The sequence below is a fragment of the Pseudopodoces humilis genome, chromosome 10 (assembly GCF_049639895.1).
Source record: "Pseudopodoces humilis isolate 2021_Gansu_Grassland_sample_001 chromosome 10, ASM4963989v1, whole genome shotgun sequence".
NCBI lineage: Eukaryota > Metazoa > Chordata > Aves > Passeriformes > Paridae > Pseudopodoces > Pseudopodoces humilis.
In genome coordinates, this window is record NC_142209.1 from 13,000,597 (window position 1) to 13,023,736 (window position 23,140).

The 23,140-nt window shown below is 35.0% G+C and overlaps 1 protein-coding gene across 20 annotated transcripts in view; it reads right to left on the bottom strand.

Moving 5' to 3' along the window:
- Nucleotides 1-477: 477 nt before the first annotated feature.
- The window catches only part of LOC106628086 (uncharacterized), a 51,095-nt gene continuing 28,432 nt past the window's right edge, over nucleotides 478-23,140 (bottom strand). For 13 of the 20 annotated variants that reach the window (XM_088060110.1, XM_088060128.1, XM_088060121.1 and 10 more), the window contains 39 exons: nucleotides 23,092-23,133; nucleotides 22,844-22,882; nucleotides 21,936-21,974; nucleotides 21,401-21,442; nucleotides 18,936-18,977; nucleotides 18,795-18,833; nucleotides 18,354-18,395; nucleotides 18,214-18,252; nucleotides 17,815-17,856; nucleotides 17,674-17,712; nucleotides 17,444-17,485; nucleotides 17,304-17,342; nucleotides 17,129-17,173; nucleotides 16,631-16,672; nucleotides 15,973-16,011; nucleotides 14,934-14,972; nucleotides 14,204-14,242; nucleotides 13,921-13,959; nucleotides 13,608-13,646; nucleotides 13,304-13,342; nucleotides 12,583-12,612; nucleotides 11,117-11,158; nucleotides 10,569-10,607; nucleotides 9,820-9,858; nucleotides 9,492-9,530; nucleotides 9,090-9,119; nucleotides 8,683-8,721; nucleotides 8,068-8,106; nucleotides 7,590-7,628; nucleotides 7,223-7,258; nucleotides 6,503-6,532; nucleotides 5,551-5,586; nucleotides 5,053-5,088; nucleotides 3,924-3,962; nucleotides 3,454-3,492; nucleotides 2,207-2,245; nucleotides 1,621-1,659; nucleotides 1,330-1,359; nucleotides 478-961 (listed from right to left, as the gene is read on the bottom strand). In XM_088060110.1, the coding sequence (XP_087916236.1) occupies nucleotides 863-961; nucleotides 1,330-1,359; nucleotides 1,621-1,659; nucleotides 2,207-2,245; nucleotides 3,454-3,492; nucleotides 3,924-3,962; nucleotides 5,053-5,088; nucleotides 5,551-5,586; nucleotides 6,503-6,532; nucleotides 7,223-7,258; nucleotides 7,590-7,628; nucleotides 8,068-8,106; nucleotides 8,683-8,721; nucleotides 9,090-9,119; nucleotides 9,492-9,530; nucleotides 9,820-9,858; nucleotides 10,569-10,607; nucleotides 11,117-11,158; nucleotides 12,583-12,612; nucleotides 13,304-13,342; nucleotides 13,608-13,646; nucleotides 13,921-13,959; nucleotides 14,204-14,242; nucleotides 14,934-14,972; nucleotides 15,973-16,011; nucleotides 16,631-16,672; nucleotides 17,129-17,173; nucleotides 17,304-17,342; nucleotides 17,444-17,485; nucleotides 17,674-17,712; nucleotides 17,815-17,856; nucleotides 18,214-18,252; nucleotides 18,354-18,395; nucleotides 18,795-18,833; nucleotides 18,936-18,977; nucleotides 21,401-21,442; nucleotides 21,936-21,974; nucleotides 22,844-22,882; nucleotides 23,092-23,133 (1,566 nt within the window). In that variant the 3' untranslated portion in view covers nucleotides 478-862. The remainder of the gene's footprint in view (nucleotides 962-1,329; nucleotides 1,360-1,620; nucleotides 1,660-2,206; nucleotides 2,246-3,453; nucleotides 3,493-3,923; nucleotides 3,963-5,052; nucleotides 5,089-5,550; nucleotides 5,587-6,502; nucleotides 6,533-7,222; nucleotides 7,259-7,589; nucleotides 7,629-8,067; nucleotides 8,107-8,682; nucleotides 8,722-9,089; nucleotides 9,120-9,491; nucleotides 9,531-9,819; nucleotides 9,859-10,568; nucleotides 10,608-11,116; nucleotides 11,159-12,582; nucleotides 12,613-13,303; nucleotides 13,343-13,607; nucleotides 13,647-13,920; nucleotides 13,960-14,203; nucleotides 14,243-14,933; nucleotides 14,973-15,972; nucleotides 16,012-16,630; nucleotides 16,673-17,128; nucleotides 17,174-17,303; nucleotides 17,343-17,443; nucleotides 17,486-17,673; nucleotides 17,713-17,814; nucleotides 17,857-18,213; nucleotides 18,253-18,353; nucleotides 18,396-18,794; nucleotides 18,834-18,935; nucleotides 18,978-21,400; nucleotides 21,443-21,935; nucleotides 21,975-22,843; nucleotides 22,883-23,091; nucleotides 23,134-23,140) is intronic. The other 7 variants (XM_088060119.1, XM_088060118.1, XM_088060117.1 and 4 more) reach the window with 7 other exon arrangements.

A 23,140-nucleotide genomic window follows, 5' to 3' on the forward strand; every position in this document is an offset into this window, starting at 1 on the left:
GATATACAAGGTATCGCAGGTTAGATTAAATACTTGGAAAAAGGAGCCAAGATGGTATTCGTTCTAGTAATTTAATTAATTTTCTACTCCTTCCAAGGAAAACCACTTTCTTTTTCAGCAGATTTAGTTTATCAGCCTAATCTGGGGTACATTTGCCTCATATGCTTCTCTACAGAATTCTATGTATTTGAAGTTGGTTTGGATGGAGTTCATAATGTCTTTGCTCTGAGCGGTTTCATTTTTCTAATTAATAAACTTTAATTAACCCAAAAAAATTCAGTCCTGTGGAGTTGTTGGGTTTTGGTAGTTTTTGTTTTTTTTTGCTTTGCAATCTCCATATTGAATTTACATTAGATTACAAAAGACTAAAACTAATACTCTGATACCACTTCAGCATCTTTTCTTCTGTCCCATGGAGAATTGCTTATCAGAAGTTTACATTAGCCTTGTCTTATGCGATGATTAACAGGCACAATGTTCAGTTTGCATATACAACAATTTATTTCACTTTGTCTACTTTTGGTTAATAACCAAATATTTCCTAAGTTTTCATTTGTCACACCAATCATTTCAGGTAGGTGTTCATCGCATTCACTATTGGAAATAAAAATAAATCATATAGGTAGGGTATAATGTGCTCTCTTAAAATGATGCCTAAAACACTGACACAACTAATGGTATCTACTAATGACTAAAACCAGAGGTAAACTAATGAGGGGCATGACATACCAGCTAGACATGCAACATAACAGCCAAGTAGCATCTGCCAATTTGACTTAATGGTATTTTTTTCTTTACATTAAGTAATCTAATAATATGGAATATAATCCGTGTTTGGGATGTCAAGTAACACTTCAGAAGTTCATATAGACCATTTTGATACAGCAGCAGAGAGAGCAAAGGCACTCAAAATGCTGAATAACATCAGGAGTTGGGGAGCGGAGTGTTTCCCAGCAGAACTCTATAAAAAAATAAGAGAGAAATTTGATAAACCCATTTCTAAATAGTTCTCTTCATTGCTGTTATAAAAGAGTAGAAATTTTCACAGTAATATTTTTCTATTAGCCCCATCTATTATGTAGACATTTCTGATGTCAAAAGATCATGTTCCACATTCGTATCAACACATGTTTTTCAGTGATTGTCATGGTCAAAAGTATAAAGCACCTGTGTGGTCCCACTTCATTTTTGTTAAGACTATTTCATTTATTATGTTGCACATGTGTTCTCAAACATTTATTCAGATGTAGGAAATTTGACAGATTTCAGTTTTCTGTGACATTTAGAAGGAAGAAACCAGTAGAAACTACAAAGAGGAAAAGTTCTTACCACTTGACTGCCGCCTGAGTAAGGTGAGTGCTGAAAACAAACAAACAAACAAATAAATTTATAGAGGTGTTTCTAGCCAATGGTTTTGAACACAGTTTTTCCTGTGATCAATGAGATTTTAATAGCTTAACCCACAGCATGGTTTTAAATTGTTCAAGAGGAAGGTTGAACTAATATTAATACAGAATGTTTTCTTCAGACCAAATCATCCCAAAATTTCTCTGCCCACCACCCAGGTTCTTTGTTTACTAAGAAAAGAAGATTAAAGTACTGTGATGAAAGTATTCTTACCGGTTTCCCAGAGTAAGTGCTTCCTGAGCTAGAGCTGCCCTGTGAAGTAATATGAACCATTTAATTTTGTCATACAAAGCTGCAGTGAACATCATCCAAAGAGCACACAGCAGTTCTGAAAATGCCCTGGGTATTAGCCAGTCTGATCTTGATTTTACCATTTTCACTGCACTTCCCCCCCTTTTTTGATTGAATGGTCTCAAATAAGCACAGCTATGTTCTTTTCATTACATGAAGAGTTTCAGAGGAATGGGTCAAAGCAACGTGTCTTGTCTGAGCTACAGAGTTGGTAACTGAAACAATTACCCTGATATTTAAATACATCATTCCTACTAGAATGACCCAAGCATGTTCCTGTGAGTAAGAAACAGAGTCGGTCAAAACTTCGCTATGGGAGGAATAAATGCTGCCTCATTCTAAGGTGCAGGTTTGAACAAAATACTCCAATTTTTATTGGTATTTTTTCTCATACATTTACCATTTCAACATAATTTGAAATGTCACCTTTATTGTTGTTACCTGTCTTAAAACCCAATATCCCCATTTCTAATTTGGTTGTGGAATACTGAAAGAAGAATATCCTTACTGGCTTTCCTTGTTGACTGCCTCCTGAGGAAGAGGAACCCTGAAAAAAAGATACCTGTTTTTGACTCTAAGTCTATTTGTGCTTAAATATTTTTGCTATCTGGAATTAAAGACCACAGAAGAATTAACACTGTTTTGTATCCAGTCATCCAAAAATCCCAAGGAAAATCTTATCTGAAATTCAAATATTTAACATCTTTCTGAGTGTTCTTTCAAATGTTGTATTGGACAATTTAATACAAAAGTCTCAAGAAGAAACAGTTTTATAGTTGTGTTTAATATATGGAATGGGAAAAGTAATAAGGTCCACTTAAACAATCATTCTCCTGGTATTAGTCAATGGTTATTTTGGGGGAAAAAAGAGACACTTCCAACAAAAAAAGGTAAATTATAAGATGCCTTTACAGCCCCTGCTTAAAGAAAGCTAATGAGAAAGGTAGTTGAAAATAAAAGTGAGTACAGAAAAATTAGATGTTCTGAAAGCATCTTAATCAGTTTTCTGGTGAAGTGGCTCTGCTTATTTGAATGGCATTGCCAACAGGATTTTCGTTTATCAGCCTAATCTGGGGTTTGATAATGTTACAAACATTAAATCTTTAAGAAATGCCATCGAATAGGTACAGAAAATGTCTCGCCTAGGATTCATGTATTAGAAAATGTACCATTTATAGCCACTGTTTAATAACAAGTACATCTTTTCTGTAAGAGATAAGCTAAAACATTTGTATCAACTGCTATTGAATGGCAAGAGCAAGGTCCAAATTACATAGTAAAAAGAGTAGTCTGAAATGGTAGAAGTTGAATATATGCATAGTTCAATGGCAACTATTATTGCCTTTGAAAAGAAAAAGTGCTTTCTTCTGAGCAAGACAGAAATACTTAAGAGAAATGCATACAAAATCAATGAAAAAGTGAGCTCTGAGCACAAAGTGCGTGATTACTATGAATTTAAACAGAAATAGCTGTTCAAAAGTTTCTTACATACACACATACACAAAAATCTAATGGTGTCCTTCTGTGATTACTACAAGTTCAGCTGCATAGTAAAATGCTGTTTCAAAACTGTGAGAAAATAAATACTATGTTTGCATTTGTTGAGAGTATCCCAGATAAGTAAATTCTGTGACACTCTTTGCATATTAAGGTAATTCTCAGAAAACTGTCTAGTCCATAACTATCTTGATATAGTGTTTTTTTCAACAGGTGTGTAAGAAAAGAGAAATGTAAATTTGAATGTTTTGTACTTACTGGTTTACCATATTGCTTGCCTCCAGAAGGATATGAGCCCTGTAAGAAGGCAATCAAATTTGTATTAATTGAATGAAAACTCTTCTATTACTGTCTTGAGACAATTTCTGCAGTACTTAGGACAAGCTTATTTGATTGTTCTTTGAACAAATAAGGTAAATGGGGTACCTAAAGTTTACACTCTGTACTCCATACCACAACAGTGGCAATTTGAATCAAGCAAGCAGTGTCATGAAATATAGCCTGGCAACTGTACTATGTTCAAAGGAATATTTTACACAGAGCAGTAACTCATTGTAACCAAGTCTTTTATTCACCTTACTGAAACAACTTCAATTCATATTACCTCCACTGTTTAAACGTAATAAAATTGCCAAATTAATATATCTATCAGCATCAAATAACTGACCCGATCTAGAAAGTATGTTAGGAAGGAGTTAGAAGTGCTGGGATGGAAAGAGAATACTCACCTGCCCACCATATTGCCTGCTTCCTGAGGGATAAGATCCCTATTAAAAAAAAACAAAACAAAACCAAATGAAACAAACACAGAAAATTAACATCAGTTTCTTTTCGTTTTTCTGTGCAGAATGAAACATCACAGAACTTTTGACAGATCTCAGTCATAATCTGGAAAGTATGTTAATCTAAAAAGATGCAGTGAAAGACTTCTGACTTCAATGCCTCTAAGTTCTTCAACAGCTGAAAGTAGTAAATTGGGAAAACAGTCACAAAACACCTGCTGAGGTTGTTCTGTTACATAAAGAAATGGATCAAAAGTGTCTTACATATGGCTTTATTCAAGAGAAAAAACCCAATCTACTTTATTTGTGATTTTCTACTATGTCAAACATGTCCAGAGAGCATCATGTGTATTATTGTAAAAACATTGCTAATATTACCAAATAGGTAGTTTGGGGAAAAAAAAATTGATTTGTAGCTATTGAGAATCCTCTCCATTCTTCATGAGATTATCTTTTTAATAGAGTGATACTGAACTCCAATGCTCACCAGTGGAGTAAAAAGAAATTATTTTTTTAGTATGGTAGAGTGAGACATTGCAAACACAGTAATACTAATAAAAAAGAGGCTCCATCGTATGAGTTAGTCATCCATTTAATCTGTCAGCTGTTTGCACTAGTAACATTTCTGAATCAGTGGCAAACAGTCTGCATAAGGTACACACTTAACAGGAAGGGTCTTGAGTTGAAGCTGAAGAGGAAAGTAGTGTTATTGTGTGTAGGAGATCAGAATTTATATTTTTTTAAAGCAGTATCTATTGGTTTATTCTGTACCAAATTTTCCAAGTATTTAATGTAAATACGAAAATTCATATAAATTAAAATTTAAAATAATAATTTGAGATAAGAGGCATTCTGACATAAAACAACTTGAATTATCTACAGAATTTCTTTATTTGGAAATTTGTTCATGCTACTCCATTTCAAGTAGACTCTAGCTACTGACAGTCCTATTTTCAAATATTTATTAGGAGTAAAATGACCCCAAAAAACTGTCAGTATATGTACTGCATGATATTTCTTGTTTAATAAATTGCAAGTAGAAAGAAGATCTTGAAAACAAAGAAAATATGCTTGCCTGTCCACCGTACTGATTGCTTCCAGGATACGAACCCTGTAAAAAGAATGCAAAAATTTTATAAATAATTGTTTTAATAGCAACAAAAATTTTAAATGGCAAAAAAATCCTGAACCTAATATAGACAATACACATACAATACACATACAATATTAACTGGAAGAACTTTATACATTTACTAATGCAGTGGCAGATGATTAATTATCCACACATCATATGGGTGGTTTATGCAGTGAGATGAACCCAGTGAATGATTCTTCAGTAATTTTTTAAGGTAAGAAAGCTTCTATAACTACAAAGTAAAATCTTGGCTCTTGTCTATAGAAGGGTATAACTGAAATGTCAAGAGTGATTGAATAAAAGCCCCATGCACTCTCTGGAATTATTTTACCTATCTCTATGACTAAACTGAACTCAATATTTAATGGCTTCTGGCAACTGAGGCATGTTTATTCCTGAGGAACCAATCTGTGTAAATGTCAGAGACAAACTGCCTACCTGTCCACCATGGTAGTTGCTTCCTGAGAAAGAGCCCTGCATTCAACAGAAACACCAATGTTTACTCTGTATTAACTGCAGTGTCACAGAAAGGAAAACCAAGAGAACACACTGACCTATTGCAATGATCAAGTCATTTATACTGCTTACTTTTATTCTGATTCATCTTGATTTATATGTCAAGTAATAGATATGTATAATGTTTATTATTATTATATTTATATAAATTCTAATTTATATGTTGTTTTCAACACTTTTGATTCTCAGAATTGGCATATATGACATGGGTTATATACTTGGGCATGTCATTTTGCTTGATTACGCAGACCAATAAAGAGGAGTAGTGATCCAAGCATCCAAGCAGTTTTGACTGTGAAAAAAACCAGATAACTGAACCCTCCTTCAGGAGTAAATTAACTTAATCTCAGCAAAATGGGGAGGGGGGGGGGGAGGCATTTTGTATGCTAGGGTTTTTTTGGGTTTTTTTTCAGGAATTTGCAAAGAAATAAGAAATATACTAATTAGATAGAAAAATGGAAATAGCTTTAACTTTTCCAAATGTGTTTCTCTGCTCCATTCTGAAAGAACCTGGAGCCAAGATTTTAATCTAAGTTTCACTTGTTCAATCATACTGTTAATAACTATCATAAGAGCAAAGTTAAAAACCCAACAGGTACACTATGAGATATTTGGGAAACAGATTCTTAGAAAAGTCCCTGACCTCTCTTTTACAAACTGAGTAGCTAGTTTTGAATGCAATACTATGGTTGCAAGTCACTTAATATTTCTGCCTTTAGCAAGTTCAAAATTGCTCACTTTGGCATAATGTGGAAAAAGCTTTCATCATACATAGAACTTCACCGACAAAATCATTTCAAGAAATGTCATTCCTTGGGAATTTTCCAGTATGTGTACGTACTATGAAAAATACATAAAGACAAAAAATACTTACTGAACCTCCACCGGGGCACACACACCCACCCTGTACAAAACACAACCAAACTTACTTTCCTGGGTCTGTGATTGGAATAGGCCTCTGAATTAGTAAATCAAACTCACATTCTGCTACTCTAAGAAAACAGACTATAAAACATTGCTCATCAATTTATCAAGCTCCATTTAAAAAGGTAGTTTCTTTGTCTCTCCCCTGCCCTTTTAGGCTAGCTGTGCACTTACTGATCAAATTTTTAAATAGACTCTTTTAACTTCTCATTTAATATTTACAGTAACTCACAAAGGTATTTACAGTACTCACAAAAGGATAAGTAAAAAATTTTAAATAGTAATACAGATCTCATGTATTTCCCTTGAGGAGACCAGAGCTTCAAGCCTGTCAGAATTCAAGAAGCATTTGATCAATGCTCTCAGGCACATGGTGTCATCCATGGGGTGTCCTGCACAGGGCCAGGAGTTGGACTTGAGGATCCTTCCAACTTAGGGAACTCTATGATCCTATAGATACATACAGGCTTCCACTGGAGGACTATTAGGTAACTTTTACTTTGATAACACTTAGTAAGAGGTGGCCAGAGGTTCACTATTCAGTATCTCCACTTTCAATCTGGATGAAATGTGTGAAGGGAAACAGTTCTTGTGAAGGAAAGTAACACAAAGCAATTTGTGAGTATATGACACTAGCAGAACTGAGCAGTGCAGAGAAAGAAAAGCATACCTGTCCACCAGACTCTCTGACTCCTGAAGAAAAGCCCTGGAAGAAATGAGAAACTTAATTACTTTTGTATTACTGAGTAACATTCTCACTTGTTCTCTGTGGCCTCCAAATTGCTTCCATTTAAATGTAACACAAAAAATTGTCCTTTTAAACCATGGTATGTTGAAGAAACATTTCCATGCAGTGTCACAGGCCCCTGCATCATTTGCTCTGAAATACCAGACAGAATCATACTTAGCAATCCTCCTTCAGTTTGGCTTAAAGCTGTTTTATCTTAGAATGTTCCTTTTTTTGCAAAAAATACCCGTCTGTTTTCCTGATGAACTGTGTACCCAAACTGCAAATACCATGAAAATAGAAGTTTTACCTGTCCACTATACTGGCTGCTTCCTGAAGAAGCTATACCCTAAAGAAATGAAAAAGTATTCATATTTGTTGCACATTCTTCAACTTACGACCTGCCACAGAAAAACACACTTTTATTTGTTTTCCATGGATTTAAGTGCCACAGGGACATGAACATTTACTTTATAACCATACTGAAATCCCCTGGCCTTTACAGCAGCTGCTGTTTAAACAGAATAATGAAGTTTGAATCAAAGTCAGCTTCAGGCAGGTGTGAGTAGTGCTCACACCAGCAGCATACTGGACTGTATGCTCACAACAGCCTTCTATGCTTTGCTTATGTGAGTGGGCTGGCACAGCAGAAAGTCAGATATTTGTCTATTCTGCCTAAACACTGTTTAGTTGTAAGACACTTTAAAAAATGGTCTGATTTTCACCAAAAACAAAAAAAAGGTGAACAATGGAAAAAAACAACCCATAAACAGAAAAACAGTTCTCACCTGTCCTCCATAATGGCTGCTGCCTGGCAAAGATGGACCCTGTAGCAAAGGTGCCAATTATTTCTCAAATCAAAAAGCTTCTTTAAGTGCTTTTTAAAGAATCTCTGTCTTTTTCCTCTGTTGCACAACAAAAATAAACAACCAGCCTATTGCTTTATGTGTCACTCCGTATTAGAGGCTATACCTCCAGGCAGCACTAGGAATTTTGTCATCTTTCATTTCACAGGGGCATGAAGAATCTTAGTAACTCCTCACCTTCTCCCCTCTTCCTATTTAAACCATGCTGCTTTTCAGATATCACTTCTGATACTGCATTTTGCTGAAGGAAATGAGCTAGAGGAGGGATGGGTCTGCTTCTAGCCGCTCCTAATTGCTAGAGCTAAGAAACCTTGACAGCAGCAGGGCAGGTTGAAGAGTAGAACAAAGCCAGAACTGCATTTAATACAACAGAAGCCATAGTTTTTGTATTGCTTCAGATCATATATCTTTAGATACCTATCTGTTATCAGATAAACAGAGTTTTCACAAAACATTTTTTCAGTCAATATAAAAATAACAAGTTTTGATGTAGAAATTGTGTGTTAGAATAAGAGCTACACAGGAATAGATTCTCACCTGTCCTCCATACTGGCTGCCTCCTGAAGAAGGTGAACCCTGAAAAAAAAAGAATTAAATTATCTTTATGTCTCTGTCATAGTAATCCCTTAAACCATGCTCCATATGGAGTGCCCAGTTTCCTTCGCTGCAGAACTCCGGGTGGACTGAACAAGACTGTGCCAAAACGGGTGAGGCTTATCTGCATTTGCCATGATGCATCAGAAATTCCATCTTAAAAACTCTTCTGTAGCTTGGTATCACATACATTTATAACCATTATATACTTAGCAACAAATTAGATAAAAAATGGACAGAAACCCCCAAACCAAACCCCAACCTCCTTAAAATGTTCTTTTAACTTTAACAGAGAGAACTACCAAATCTCTCTGATAAAATAGTAAACACTACAAGGGAAGAATATTCACCTGTCCACCATATTGGCTGCCTCCTGAACCCTGAAAATAAACAAAAAATGGAGACTGAAACCTTTTTACACTTGTTTCATAGACTCATAGAATCATTTCGTGAGGACTTAAAAATTCTTGTTAGCTTTGTAAAGTACTGATTTCCTTCAGAGAGACATGATATCTAGACCTGCAAATTTCAAGACTCATTTGAGTCAACCATGTATTTCACATTCTGTTTTATCTTAGTCTTAGATAATGATCTTCATTTGAACTTGTTTTTTTTTTGTTGTTTTTTTTTTTTAATTACAGTAGCATCAGAATACTTCAGAAAAGATTTACCGAAAATATTTTAAATTAAAGCTAAGATATAGTTAGGTGGACAGTAAATAAACTACAAAAATGGGGACTATTAATGCTTACTTGTCCACCATACTGGCTGCCTCCATAAGAAGATGACTCCTGGGAAAGAAATGATAATCAGTTATTTCTGAGCATCTAATTAATTAACAGAAACTAACTAATTAACTAATTAATGGAAAGAAGTGGCAAAGACATCTATACTTTGTTATTTGAGTGTTGTGTGTAATTATCCCAGAATAAACTCTGGGTTTTTTTGTCTTCCTTGAATTCACAATATTGCTACAGAATACAGACCACTGTCAATTTTCTTAATATATTAAACTGAGATCCTTAATATGAGTCAACTATTTATAAAAAATAATATAAAATATTGAAAGGAAAAGCTTACATGTCCTCCATACTGGCTAGCTCCAGAGGAATATGAATCCTGTAAAGAATACCAGATAAGAGTGGGATTTCCTTTAATCAAAACATGACTCTGCCAGGACAACAGGAGCAAGAGAGCAAGGTAAGAGTGAAGGCAGGTGAGCAGGACTTTGGAATGCTTTAATAACTAGAATTTGAGCAAAGTAAGTTAGGAAAATACCTGAGATCCTTAGCAAGGGTGGGAGACAAAGACATGGTGCTTTGTTTGTGTGACATGTTGGGAAGGTTAAAGTGGTACTTTTTCCAGTTCTTCCTCTGCTCATTTCTGGAGAGTGGCATTTTTTTTATTTGGAAAACTGAATGCTGGGCCAGACTTAGGGGTAAAATATGGGCTACCTAACATGACTCTGAAAACCAAACTAAGAAAAATTACTGAAACCTCATACAACAAGGGATCTCTTTAAAGAGGCGAGATTGGATTTGTTTTTATTCACAATGGAATTAGGTGCAATAGAAATATAAAATTATGCAATTTGATTTATTCTTTTCTCATTTTTTTGGTGAGCTTCATTTTGCAAATTTTTCCAAAGCAAGGACAGTATTTCCTATAAACCCCATTGTTATAATTTTTAGTCCATATCTAACTCAATGATGAATTTAATTTACTGAGCTTTTGCTCTTTTTACCCAGTTTCCATATAAAAACTGAATTTGAGTGAATGGATTAACAATCATTTTCAGAACTGGCTCTCCTTTTGGAATGAATGCTTACTTGGCTGTTGTACTGGCTGCCTCCAGAGGAAGATGAGTCCTGGGGAAAAAAGCAAAGAGAACCACCAATTATTTTACTCTAAAAGAAACAAAACTTTTGTTCTTTTAAAGCAAAACTTCTTGAAAGACAGTAGTACATAAATACTAATACTGAACTTTCTTGCAGTAATTTATCTAAGAGGTATACAATCACATAAATCCATGTCCTTTGGGGATATTTTTACATAATTCCAAGGATGCCAATGGAATTGACTCCCGAAGTAAATATTTATACTGTTATCTGCCTGTGTTTTTGGCAATATTTTTCACTGTAAGTCTTCCCTTTGAATGAAAACTATTTCAAATGGAAAGAGAAACTGGGAGAGCTGCATGAATGCCCTGTGTACATTTTTTTGTTATAATTAAAAGGAATGGCCTGTGTGTATTTTAAATTGTAACCAAAGTAGATTATTTTCACAAGTGTATGACTTCTATTATTCTCTCTAGCCATTATATTGATAAAACAAAGATTTTTTTAAAAAATCTTAAAAGCTGATGGACATTGCTTACATTTACAGAGGAATCACTCCTGACTAAAGTAGAGGATCCACCCTATAAAGGAAAAAAAGAAAAGAAAAATTAGCTTTTGTCTTTGATCATAAACTATGAATGAAAGAAAACCTTAGAATATTTATTCCACAGCATTCCAAAGGAAGACTATCACAGCCTGAAATTAGTTACACTTACACTTCACTTACTTTTATCAATTTGTCAAGAGAGAAAGAAACTATTTTCTGTTCCAGAAGACCATAAATCATGAAGTATCATATTGTATCTGCCTATAATTCATTGCCTAGGAAATAAGAGTATTACCCAAGGTGCAGGAACATCCTTTACATGCTACATGTTGATTGACCACATATGATTTGCTTTGGAAAATGGGGATTACCCTATTTCATAGTCTTCAAGTAATTTTATATGGACTTAAAAGCACAAGTGAGAAGTCCCTCAGTTTTTGGTTTTGTTTGTTTTAAATTTTGTAAACATTGATTTTTTTATACAAATTTTTGTGATTGGCAATTTTGTTGACTGGATATTATTTTAGCATTCTTTAATGATAGATATTTTGTCAATTAATTCTGGTATTTAATGCAATCTTTTTGGTTTTTTTTGAGAAGAGATACACATCTCTGTAAATACTGTATGGCAACGGACATCACTGCTCAGAAATGCAACTCACTGCCAACTCTGGGGCTTCCTGTCTTTTATCAGAAATAATGTGGCCAGCAAGCATCACTAGGGAAGTGATTGTCTCTCTATACCAAGGGGGGACTAATGAGGCTTCCACCTTGAGTCCTGTGTTCACTTTTGGGTCCCTCACTACCAGGTGGACATTGAGGTGTGGGATTGTGTTCAAAAATGGCAACGGGGCTGGGGAAGGGTCTGTAGCACAAGGTTTGTGAGGAGCAGATGAAGGTGCTGGAGTTGTTTAGCCTGGACAAAAAGAGGCTCGGGGAACCTTATCGCCCTCTACAACTCCCTAAAAGGAGGCTGTAGCCAGGTGGGGGCTGGTCCTCTCTTTCAAGTAAAAAGCAATAGAACAAGAGGAAATTCCCTCAAGCTGCTCCAGGGGAGACTTAGATTATATTTCAGTAAACAATTTCTTCGCTGAAAGGATTATCAAGCACTGGGGTTGCTGGGGAAGGGGCTGAATCACTACCACCAGAGGTGTTTATAAGGCATGTACATGTGGCACTTAGGGGTATGGTTTAGTGGTGACCTTGGCAATGCTGAGTTAATGGTTGGACTCGAGGCATTTTCCAACCTAAATGATTCAATGATTCTGTAACACTGAATCTTGGCATAATGAGAAATAGCTCCTACCATATCAGAACCATCTAAGTCACCAAAGGAACAATGAATGTCAAATTAAGAGTGCATTCAAATAAGTAAGTTGAAAATAAATAGGATTTCACATAATTTTCCAGTTAAATTGTTTAGTGAAAGAAAATGTATAATGAACAAGTAGCACTTACAGAACTTCCCCCAGAACAATCACATCCACCCTGTAAAAATGCAGAAAGTATTTAAGATATCAAGAACACAGGACTGAAATGGATTTTAGTTACAACTCAAATTAATTCTACCATCCCAAGCATGCAAACCATAAAGCTACATTTTAACTGCCCAATTTCTAGAACTGAGTCTATTTCATCTTATGCAATGATTTCTGCACTCTGATGGGGCAACAAAATGCTAATTATTTTGTCTTCAAATTCTCTTACCTACAATTTTTACCTTAAAAACATTACCCATCAAAAGGATGAGTAAAAAATTCTGAGTAGCACCACAGAAAGACTTTTTTTTTCCTAAACAGGCCAGAGCACCAGGAGTACATGCAGTACTGTTTCATGTTACAGATGATACAGAAAGCAGATGATTTCATCTCTGATAAAACTAACTGTTGGTGGCCAGGAGTTCATTCAGTGTCTCACTTTCCACGTTCAATATGCATGAAATTTGTTTAGCACCAAAGGAAGTACAGAAGCTACAATACACATGTCAAACAGTTACTACTGGCTACTCTGGCTTGCAGGATGTCCAAATTGTTTCCAAAAGGAAGCAATGCACTGCTGAGGCTTTGGGCACAAAGGACAGTGGTGAAGGAAAACAGTTCTTGTGAAGGAAAGATAAAAGAAGTAAATTTGAGTGCCTGACACGAGCCCAGCTGAAGACTGTGGAGAAAGAAATTCATACCTGTCCACCAGACTGGCTGCCTCCTGAGGAAGGTGAACCCTGTAAATGTTACATTCACATTTAAAAATTTTTCTTTGACACGTGAATTTAAATACAAAATATTGTCTTTTACTCTTTTAACTAAGTTTGAAAAGATCTGTTTAGTTGAGAAAGCAATTTTATCTGTAGTAATTTTAATGAGGATAAAATAAATCACAGAGTAGTCTGGAAGCTTAGGTATTGCCAATTTACTAATATTTTCTTGAAATATATACACTGAGGGAAAAACCCATCACAATAACAACAAAGAAGAAAAATTTCCCACCTGCCCCCCATACTGGCTGCTTCCAGATGAGGCTGAGTCCTGAAAAATATAAAAATCACTTACTTCATGTTTAACATATATTAATTAATGCCAAATATTTATTACTTTCATTTTTCCTGGTGTTAAAACACCAGTTAATACATTAAATGTATGTTTGACTACTCCACTTGCATCTGGGCTTTTACATGGAGATATGTAAGGAAGAATGAATCAACCTTGTTCACAGTTTAAAAATTGCTGTAATACCACATGAGGCCTCCAACTTTTGTGTGGCAGATACTTGAGGTCAAAAATACAAAGATTTAGTATTTACCTGTCCACTGGAGTAGCTACCACTTTGAGAAGATGACCCCTGAAAAAAGCAGACCCAATATTTTTTTGTTTGAAATGGTTTCTGGAGAACAAGACTGTTATACACATTAAATTTTTAATTTTTAAATTCAGTTTGCAATTAGATTTCACAAGACATAATACCAGATGTCATGACAAATTCCAAGAAATAAACAGTTTGGTGTCATTTACTCACTGGGATAATTTTTAAATAGTACAGCCATTTTTGAAGGGAACTTCAAATAATAAATAAAATAGATGCTTACATGTCCACCTGACTGGCTGCCTCCTGGGGAATAAAAATCCTGGAAAAATGTATTGAAATTAAATGAAAAAACCAAACCCCAAAAACTGGAAAGATCAGAGTGGAAGAAAAACACTCCTCTTTCCTTCTCCACATTCCTTAATTTTCTGTCATGGACTGTTCAAGAAAAACAAAAAAAATCTGCCATCTTTCTGTATAAAACAGCACACACCCTTTCATGACTATTGATAATTGCTCTTTTGGTGGTAGATATTCTCTAGGATACAGCAGCTGAAAGAATTCTATCTCTAACAAAATAATTTCTCAGTCTGTGTCATTAGAATAATCACAGCATGTGCCATGTAAAAATGATAGGAAAATGGAAGCCTTCATAAATAAGTCTTACAGCACAACAAAGCAAAGGGTTGCACTTATTCTAAGTGCTGGACAAATCATGGTATTGAAGCTCTTTGCAGTCAAGCAATGATTAAAAAGAGCAAGGTCCTGAACAAGTAAATGGTGCTATCACATTTGTGATGTGAGTTTGAAATTCAAGAGCACACCTCAGCATCAGCTGGGGTTTCTAGCAGTACTTTAACTCTTTATCCATATCCTCATTCCCACTGTTCTTGAGGGTTTTCTGTCTCACACTGGAACTGCCTCAGGGTTTCCACAGGAGATGTAATTAGGTGCTGCTGTTGCCAAGCACTGGGGCTGGCATCTGGCAATACCATAATGGAAGGACTGCTTACCCGTTCACTCTGGCGGCTACCAGATGGTGAGGAGGAATCCTAAAAAATATCAGAATCTTATTATTGCCATGGCAAATATTACTATTCCTTTCTAAGCAAAGGTGGGAAGCAAAGGAAGGTACTGTTTGTGGGAAGGTTGAAGATAAACACTGTAGGATAAGAAGTCTACAAATTCTTTCTCTGCTCATTTCTGGAGAATGGCATTTCTTTATTTTGATAGCTGAATCCTGATATAGTGAAATAAAGGAATGAGGTCCCATCTCTATTTTCTTTCCTTCAGAATGTTTCAGGGGAAAACACCAGCCTTTTAAAAGCTTTCTTGGTTTTTAAGACCAAGATGTGGTACACATATGTTGTTACACCTTAGTTTCTTTCAGAGGGGTTTTTGGGCCCTCTGTAGTGTCATACTTTAGCTTTCTTGAATATCCATAAGAAGATTTGGTATAGAGACAGCACTGAAGTTATCGACACAGTATACTTGTGACCAAAGTGCACAGCTGAATTTAAAATTACTTGTGGAGAGCAATTTCCTACTAAAAAGGACCCTGGAAAACACTGGAATTGTCAAATTTTATAAACAGCTTCAGCAGAATTTAAGGAAATATATTTTAGTCAGGAGAAAAGACATCTTCTTAAGAAAAGCAGACATTTTTCACCACACTTCATGAAACCAGACCATTCCTATGCAATATATAGATGAAGGAATTTGAATATTTTATGTCTGGCATTGGGAAAAAAATGAAATGTAGTGTGAATTGCTAATGGAAAGAAGGAAGTACTCATGTACTAATACTGAGTTTTGATGGAAATTGTGAAATAAGAAGAGCTTTCTTTGTAATTGCTGCTTGTAACAACCAATTCAAAAAATGTTTGATTGTTAGAAGTCAGAAGTGTTGTAACTGCAATTTTAATTTGTGAAGTCCTTATCATGTATAGCACAATCACGTGACATCAGATAAAGTGGAGGTCTGTGTAGGCACCTAGATACTTTAAAAGGTAATGAATTATGACATTGATATTGTTGAGAAAAAATGCTTACACTATATTCCGTTTCACTGGCTCCCATGGAAGCTGAATCCTGTAAAATAATGAAAAAACATAGATTTTCATGTAAAAAGGACTCTTACATGTTCTTAATTGTGGGGAATATAAAATAGAAGAATAAAACTAACTAAATGCTTAAAATCTCCAATTTTACCTAAACTGAGAAATATGCAAGAAAAGACAAAATATGTAACTTTACCTGTTGCTTAAGCAGAAGAGGCTGGGATAAAACCCTCCTTGCAAACATGCATTTTTATAACAAAAAATTTTTACGTTAAATTAATTTGCAAAGTTGTCATTCTTTATATTCAAAAATCCCATTATTTAAACTTTTAACAGCTTCTCCATAAGTAAGGTGTGTAAAGTAAATGCACAAAATATTTTCCTTCTGAATGAACTAACACATGAACAATAAAGGAGTTAAAGCATTGAGTAATCACAAGGCATAGTTAAAAACGCATACATAGTGCCTCATGTTCTGTAAATTGTGGAAACATTTTGAGTTTTTACAAAGATAAAGAGAGACAAAAGTTAAAATGGCATTTTCATTGTCCTGAAAAATAGCATAAAAATAACTGAAACATAGAACCCAGTACACATAATTACCAACATAGCAAGCATAAGCTTTTGATGTAGGAGAAAATAACATTTACCTGGCCATAAGTCTCAGAACCACTATAAGCAGAAGATCCACCCTGTTCAGAAAACAGAAATAATTTTCATATTGTAAAAAGGTTATTTTTTTTTAATATATATACTTACTGTGGGGATCTTCTTAAAAAATATTATTTACTCAGTTATCAGATTTGTTAAGCAACTCAGAGTTATTTCTCTGTAAAATACTAACCTTACATGTTTTTTAACTCAAATTCTTTTTCCACTTTTGAAGTGATCTTCATCTTGCAGGTAATTTAAAGCTAGCATTGTTGAGAATGAGCCTTAAAAGTTGGAGGCACCTTACCTTGTACTTCCCTATAAACTTCCAGGCTAACTAGTTAAAAGTATATACAAATTTACTGATTCCTCAAAGAAAAGATCACTTTCATTAGAATATAGTGAGAGACAAAATACAGATATAGCTGTATATTTACTTCACCCAGGGTATTGGCCCTCAGCAACATTTACACAAAGTGTAAAAAAAGAGTATTTACCTGACCATAGGATTCACTGCTGCCATCATAAGCAGAAGACCCTCCCTGCACAGAAAATAAAAAAAAACCTGATTAATTTGATTCTCCCAAAAAAGTGTTTTCCATCTTTCAAGGACAGAATAGGTGTGAAAATAAAAGAAGTCTGTTTTCTCTACAAACAAGGAAAAACACCTACCTGTCCATAAGATCCACCAGGATAGAAGGAAGGCCCTCCCTGCAGAGAAAACATAGAAATTTACTGTTTTGTAGTTGAATGTTCTCTCAAACAACACTTACAGGCTGCTCCTGTGCAGGCACAGTGACCCAAATATTTACCTGGTTACCAGAGTAAGAACTGTGGGAAGAACCTGGGCCACCCTGAAAGAAAAACACAGGCCAATTATTTTCTTGCAGATGAGAGTTTAAATGCCTGCACACCAAGTTCTCACTTCACTCTTTCTCCCAATTTAGAGCTAATTTTTATGTGCCTAAGTAAAACTCAAGACCATTGTTGACCAGAGGGATGGGAGTCTGTATTATCCTGGTGAGGGAGGAAGAACTACTACCTGTCCATAGGATCCTCCAGGATAGAAGAAAGGCCCTCCCTGTGCAGAAGACAGAATGGGTTACTGGTTGATATCTGGCTACTCCTTCAGGGAAGGTTTCAGATGGAGTTGCTGAATAGGGCATTTTATCTGAATCTTTACCTGGTTACCAGAATATGTGCTGTATGAAGAACCTGGGGCTCCCTGAAATGAAAACACAGACTAGCTATTTTCTTGCAAATAGGGTGGTGTAAATACCATTGTATCCAAATCTCACTTTAGGCTAATACTGCTAAACAAAAAGGGACTTTTTATCACTAATTTTTTAGTTAGATGAAAGGTCATTCCATGGAAGTCGTAATGAAAAAAAACTAATGAAATTTAGTCTTTTAATCTGACAGATTTCATGTTGTGAGGTACAGACAGCTGATACAATAATTATGTGTGATGATAGACTCAACTCTTGTGTGTTATATATTTCACAGCAGCCACTACACAGGGAATATAGGAATGAAGATTAAAGAAGTCTGTTATTATCTACAAAAAAGAAAAAACACCTACCTGTCCATAAGATCCACCAGGATAGAAGGAAGGCCCTCCCTGCAGAGAAAACATAGAAATTTACTGTTTTGTAGTTGAATGTTCTCTCAAACAACACTTACAGGCTGCTCCTGTGCAGGCACAGTGACCCAAATATTTACCTGGTTACCAGAGTAAGAACTGTGGGAAGAACCTGGGCCACCCTGAAAGAAAAACACAGGCCAATTATTTTCTTGCAAATGAGAGTTTAAATACCTGCACATCTGGTTCTCACTTTATCCCTTCTCCTAGTTTAGAGCTAATTTTTATGTGCCTAAGTAAAACTCAAGACTATTGTTTTTAAAGTGGAAGAAATCTTCTGGCAGCTATTTTCTTAGCTTTCTGAAACTTGAATACTGCAAAGAAACTGCAGAGACCAGTCTGTACTGTTCTCTGTTGAGCTTCACACCACCAGGCTACATCAGAGTTAATTTAATTTTTCTGCTCTAAGTAATAACAGTCAAGCCTTATTTTAGTACGTCATAGCACCTACAATATTGGGAGTAACGGAACCAGGAGGATGGGAGTCTGTATTATCCTGGTGAGGGAGGAAGAACTACTACCTGTCCATAGGATCCTCCAGGATAGAAGAAAGGCCCTCCCTGTGCAGAAGACAGAATGGGTTACTGATTGATATCTGGCTACTCCTTCAGGGAAGGTTTCAGATGGAGTTGCTGAATAGGGCATTTTATCTGAATGTTTACCTGGTTACCAGAATATGTGCTGTATGAAGAACCTGGGGCTCCCTGAAATGAAAACACAGACTAGCTATTTTTTTGCAAATAGACTTTTACATAAATGAGTCCACTGTGAATTTCTTTATTCTTATTCTATTATTCTATATATAATATTCAATATATAATATTCTATTATTCTTTCAAAGAAAACTTTACAGCAAACATTAAAAGAGAATGCTGGTTTCATACTTTTTTTAGAGATAAGGAAACCTGTAGCAGGTTCTGTTATTTCCTGTTCAGGTTAAAAGATCTGAATAGCACTAACATTTAGTTTTACTCTAATTGCAGAATCCTATATCATACCTTGCAGACTTTGTATTTTCATAGATGATCATGACCTTTATGGTCTTTTTAAAAACTGCCAGAATACGGGACTTCCAAAGTGTAAAGAGTATTTAGGAGAGCATATTTTTCAGCTCACTGCTTAAAGGAGAAGACTATTTACCAGTTCCTAACATTCACTCTGTCATTTCCCTGTTATATACAAAACAGGGGAAGTATTATTCTATGGTTAGACTGCTTCCTCTGAGACTAATTTTAGACTAAGATCTTGTCTTTAAATGAAGCTTGGAGAAAAAGCAGAATAATTGCAGTGTGAGGAATTTGGGGACACACATAAGTAAACCCATTTTCTCCTTTGAAACCAGCTGGTTCAAATATGTACAGTTCTGACTCCTAATTCATAATATTCTCCAAGTTTGAAGAGACTTTTGTGTAACTCCCACCTTTTAAATCTAAAAGAAAGCTTTTTGCAAAAATTTTTCTCCTCTGCTGAAGTACCTTCAAGGAATCACAGAATCACAGAAGAAACTGAATTGGAAGGGACTCCAAAGGATAATCAGGTCAAACCCCTCATCCTGTGCAGGACATTCCCAAGAGTCACACCATGTGCCTGAGAGCATTGTCCAAACTCTTACTGAACTGTCAGACTGGTGCTGTGACCACTTCCCTATGAAGCAGATGACTCTCTCTTTTATGTAATATTTATTTAGTTTATTTAGACATATACATCTACCTATACCTTGCTTTTCTATTGTTATTAGAATGTAACCTATCATGGCCAATCTGTTTACATGCTACTGTTAGCACTGTAGCTACCATGTGTAGGAGGCCCTGGACAGAAAATTAAAATAAGACCACAAAAGCAAAGATCAAGTCTACATAATTTATCAGAAATTAATTTGATCAGCTGATAAGATTGCAAATTGGAAAATAAGTCTCTTGTGTATCAAAGTTGACACAACTGCATTGAGAACTGGTTTTCTAATCTGTCCAATTTTGATGTCTTATTTTCTTCATGTTGAAAATTTTTGTTGATACCAACTAAATACACTCTCCTCAATCAAGCTGTGCTAGATTTCTGTTGAAAACATTTTTTGCAACAATTAAAGCATGCCAAGAAAAATGTTTATTAGAATGAAAACACTTGTGTAAAAATCTCCACCTTTTTCCTTATAAATGGATTTTTTTTATACCATCATGCAATAAATAAAAAGTTTTTTCCTTAATAAAGTTTCAGTATTATTTATTTTAATAACCTAGTTTATGTTTTAAAGCATGTAGGCCATGATTATTGCTTAGGCTGAATTAGGTCAAAGAGGTAGTATTGTACCTGACTAAAATAGCTGTTGCAATATTTTAAGTTAATGAAATTAAGTTCAGAAAGCAGTAATTTCTCTATACAATTAGTTTGTTTAAATAGCTTGGGGGTTTTTACAGAAAGAATAATTCACAAAATGCTTCTTGTTGAAATCCAAAACTAAAAAAATACTATACCATTCAAGTGGGTTTAATTACATACAGCTTCAATAAAAGATTCAGAAGTATGTATCCTGGTAGAAGACAGGTTACTTTGAAATCCAAGGTGGCTTTAAAAGCCAGAAGCCTGGTAAAGCTAGTCTATAATGCCCACATAAGCACATTTCTTGGCCTTTTTCCTGGTCCAGAGTAATTGCCTAAGAGAAAAGTTTATCCAATGCAACTGACATTGAAATTTCTATGATTCTCTATAGGGGAAAGGACAGTTTAAATGCTTATTTAAGAGATTGTGTTTTGAGATATTTATCATATTTTGATATTTTTAGTCACAGTATTTTATTGCATCAGTGAGAAGGACAAGGAAACTAAGCTGGATACAACTAAGTACTGTGGTTACTACAAAGTATATTGACTGGATTTTGAAAACAATTAATAGATGGCACATAATAGTCAAGTGACAGAGCATGTGGATCACCAAGCATAGTTACAGAAAATTAGTGGTCAAATAGTAATTATGCAGCTAAGTGGAACTCATTCTTTCATTTAATTATATATACTTCTACCCATACTAAGGAAATCATCATTAGTGTTAACCAAATGTCCATATTTACAAGGTGATTAATTCAAAATACTCCATTATGTAGAAGGAAGTATAAACTCAGAAAAATAATTACCTGTCTATGACCGCTGCTTCCATCAGGACAAATGCAGCCACCCTACAAATTTTTAAAAAAAGGTGAAACAATTATTGCTTTGTGGAAATTTAAAATAAAATCTTATTTCAGATGCAAAACTGTTTAAGGGAAGAAAGTCTGTGGGACTGCAGAGAAGGTGTGACCTTTGCTGTACCTAGAACAAGTGAGGGGACAGCACAGTTAACCTTTGCTTTGGAAGTCAGTCTGATAGTGCATCTCTCAGTAGGATATCTCAATGGCAGATGCCTCAGCAAGAGAGAAGTTTCAGGTCAGGAGTATCCCATTGAGCTATCACCCATAAAACACATTATATTGAGACAGTGCTAAAAAGTTATTTCAGACAGCCATTTCTGATAAATTTAATACAAATAGGGTCACTTCATTTACAAATTAATGGATAGCATCACCAATCTTCCAATGTAAAATTACTTAAATTCCTATTTCTGAATTTAATTACTTTAATTACTCAGAAGCTATCTGAACAAGACTAGCTCAAAATAAAGAAAATCCTGACCTGATTACTTGATCCACTGGTTGCAATAAATGATCCACCCTGTGAAGGAAACAATTATGTTTTATTAAAGCATTTTATTAGAATCTAAAGTATAAAACTAAATAGTGAAAAATGCTATTACAAACTCTATTATTTCCCTGCACCAATTAACATAACCTGTTGAATTATTGTGAAAATATAGATTAGGATGAAACCTAATTAAGTGGCTTGATACAATTCACAGGGAATAGGCATTAGGGAAACTAATTAAAGAACCTTTCAGAGATCTGTCTGCAATATTGAATTAAACTTCAAACTCTCTGAGACAGAGGACTATGCTACTGTTAAATCTACTTAATACTGGGTGTAGTAGGATTTCAAACTCCTGGGAAGCTGTTGGGTACAAATCCAAGATATTAAGAAAAGCAGAACAAGGTACACTCTGTATCAGTTAAACTTCACATTAATTCTCTAATATAAACACTGCTGCAGCAGTACATAATCCTACAGAATATGAAAGTTGGACCTATTTTTGTAACAGAAGTATGTAATCCCTAAAATGTACCTACTTACCAAATGCAAAATGAAACTATGTATGGTCATTACAATCAAGAATGCAAAAATGTTTATAAAATAAGAATCTGAAACTATATAGTTTGTGTTTTTCAAATTGATTTTACAAAACGTTATGCAAAGAAACACCTGCTATTCTTATCTGCTTAGTGGCGTGAAGGAATAGAAGAATCTGTATATTGTAGGCCTAATATCACTATTTACAACTGTGCAAAATTATAACATTATAGGGAAAATGCTGTCAAATCAAAATAGAATCCTTCAGCACAGAAAAATTACTGGAATATAACTTTCAAAATGAAACATAATTTATCAGAAAACTCCTTGATATCAAACAGTTGACACTAGATTACTACCTGCATGTCAGAGTGGCTGCTATTTGAAGAAGATGCATTCTGTAAAGAAACAAAAAAAAATTACAGGTGTCTGTAAGGGTAAGAAAATAAAATGCATAGTTCTATTAGGAAAAAAAGCTACCTAACCCTAAAGAAAATCAGTTCTTTTTTGTGGACACTAGATCCTTCTGTTTTGTAGGTAATACACAAGGAGCTATGAGCTTACTACTACCAGCAGTAGCTCAGAAAAAGGGACAGAAATAGTTTACCTGTACATCATAGGCTCTTCTGCTTAAAACATGCGATGTGTCCTGTTAA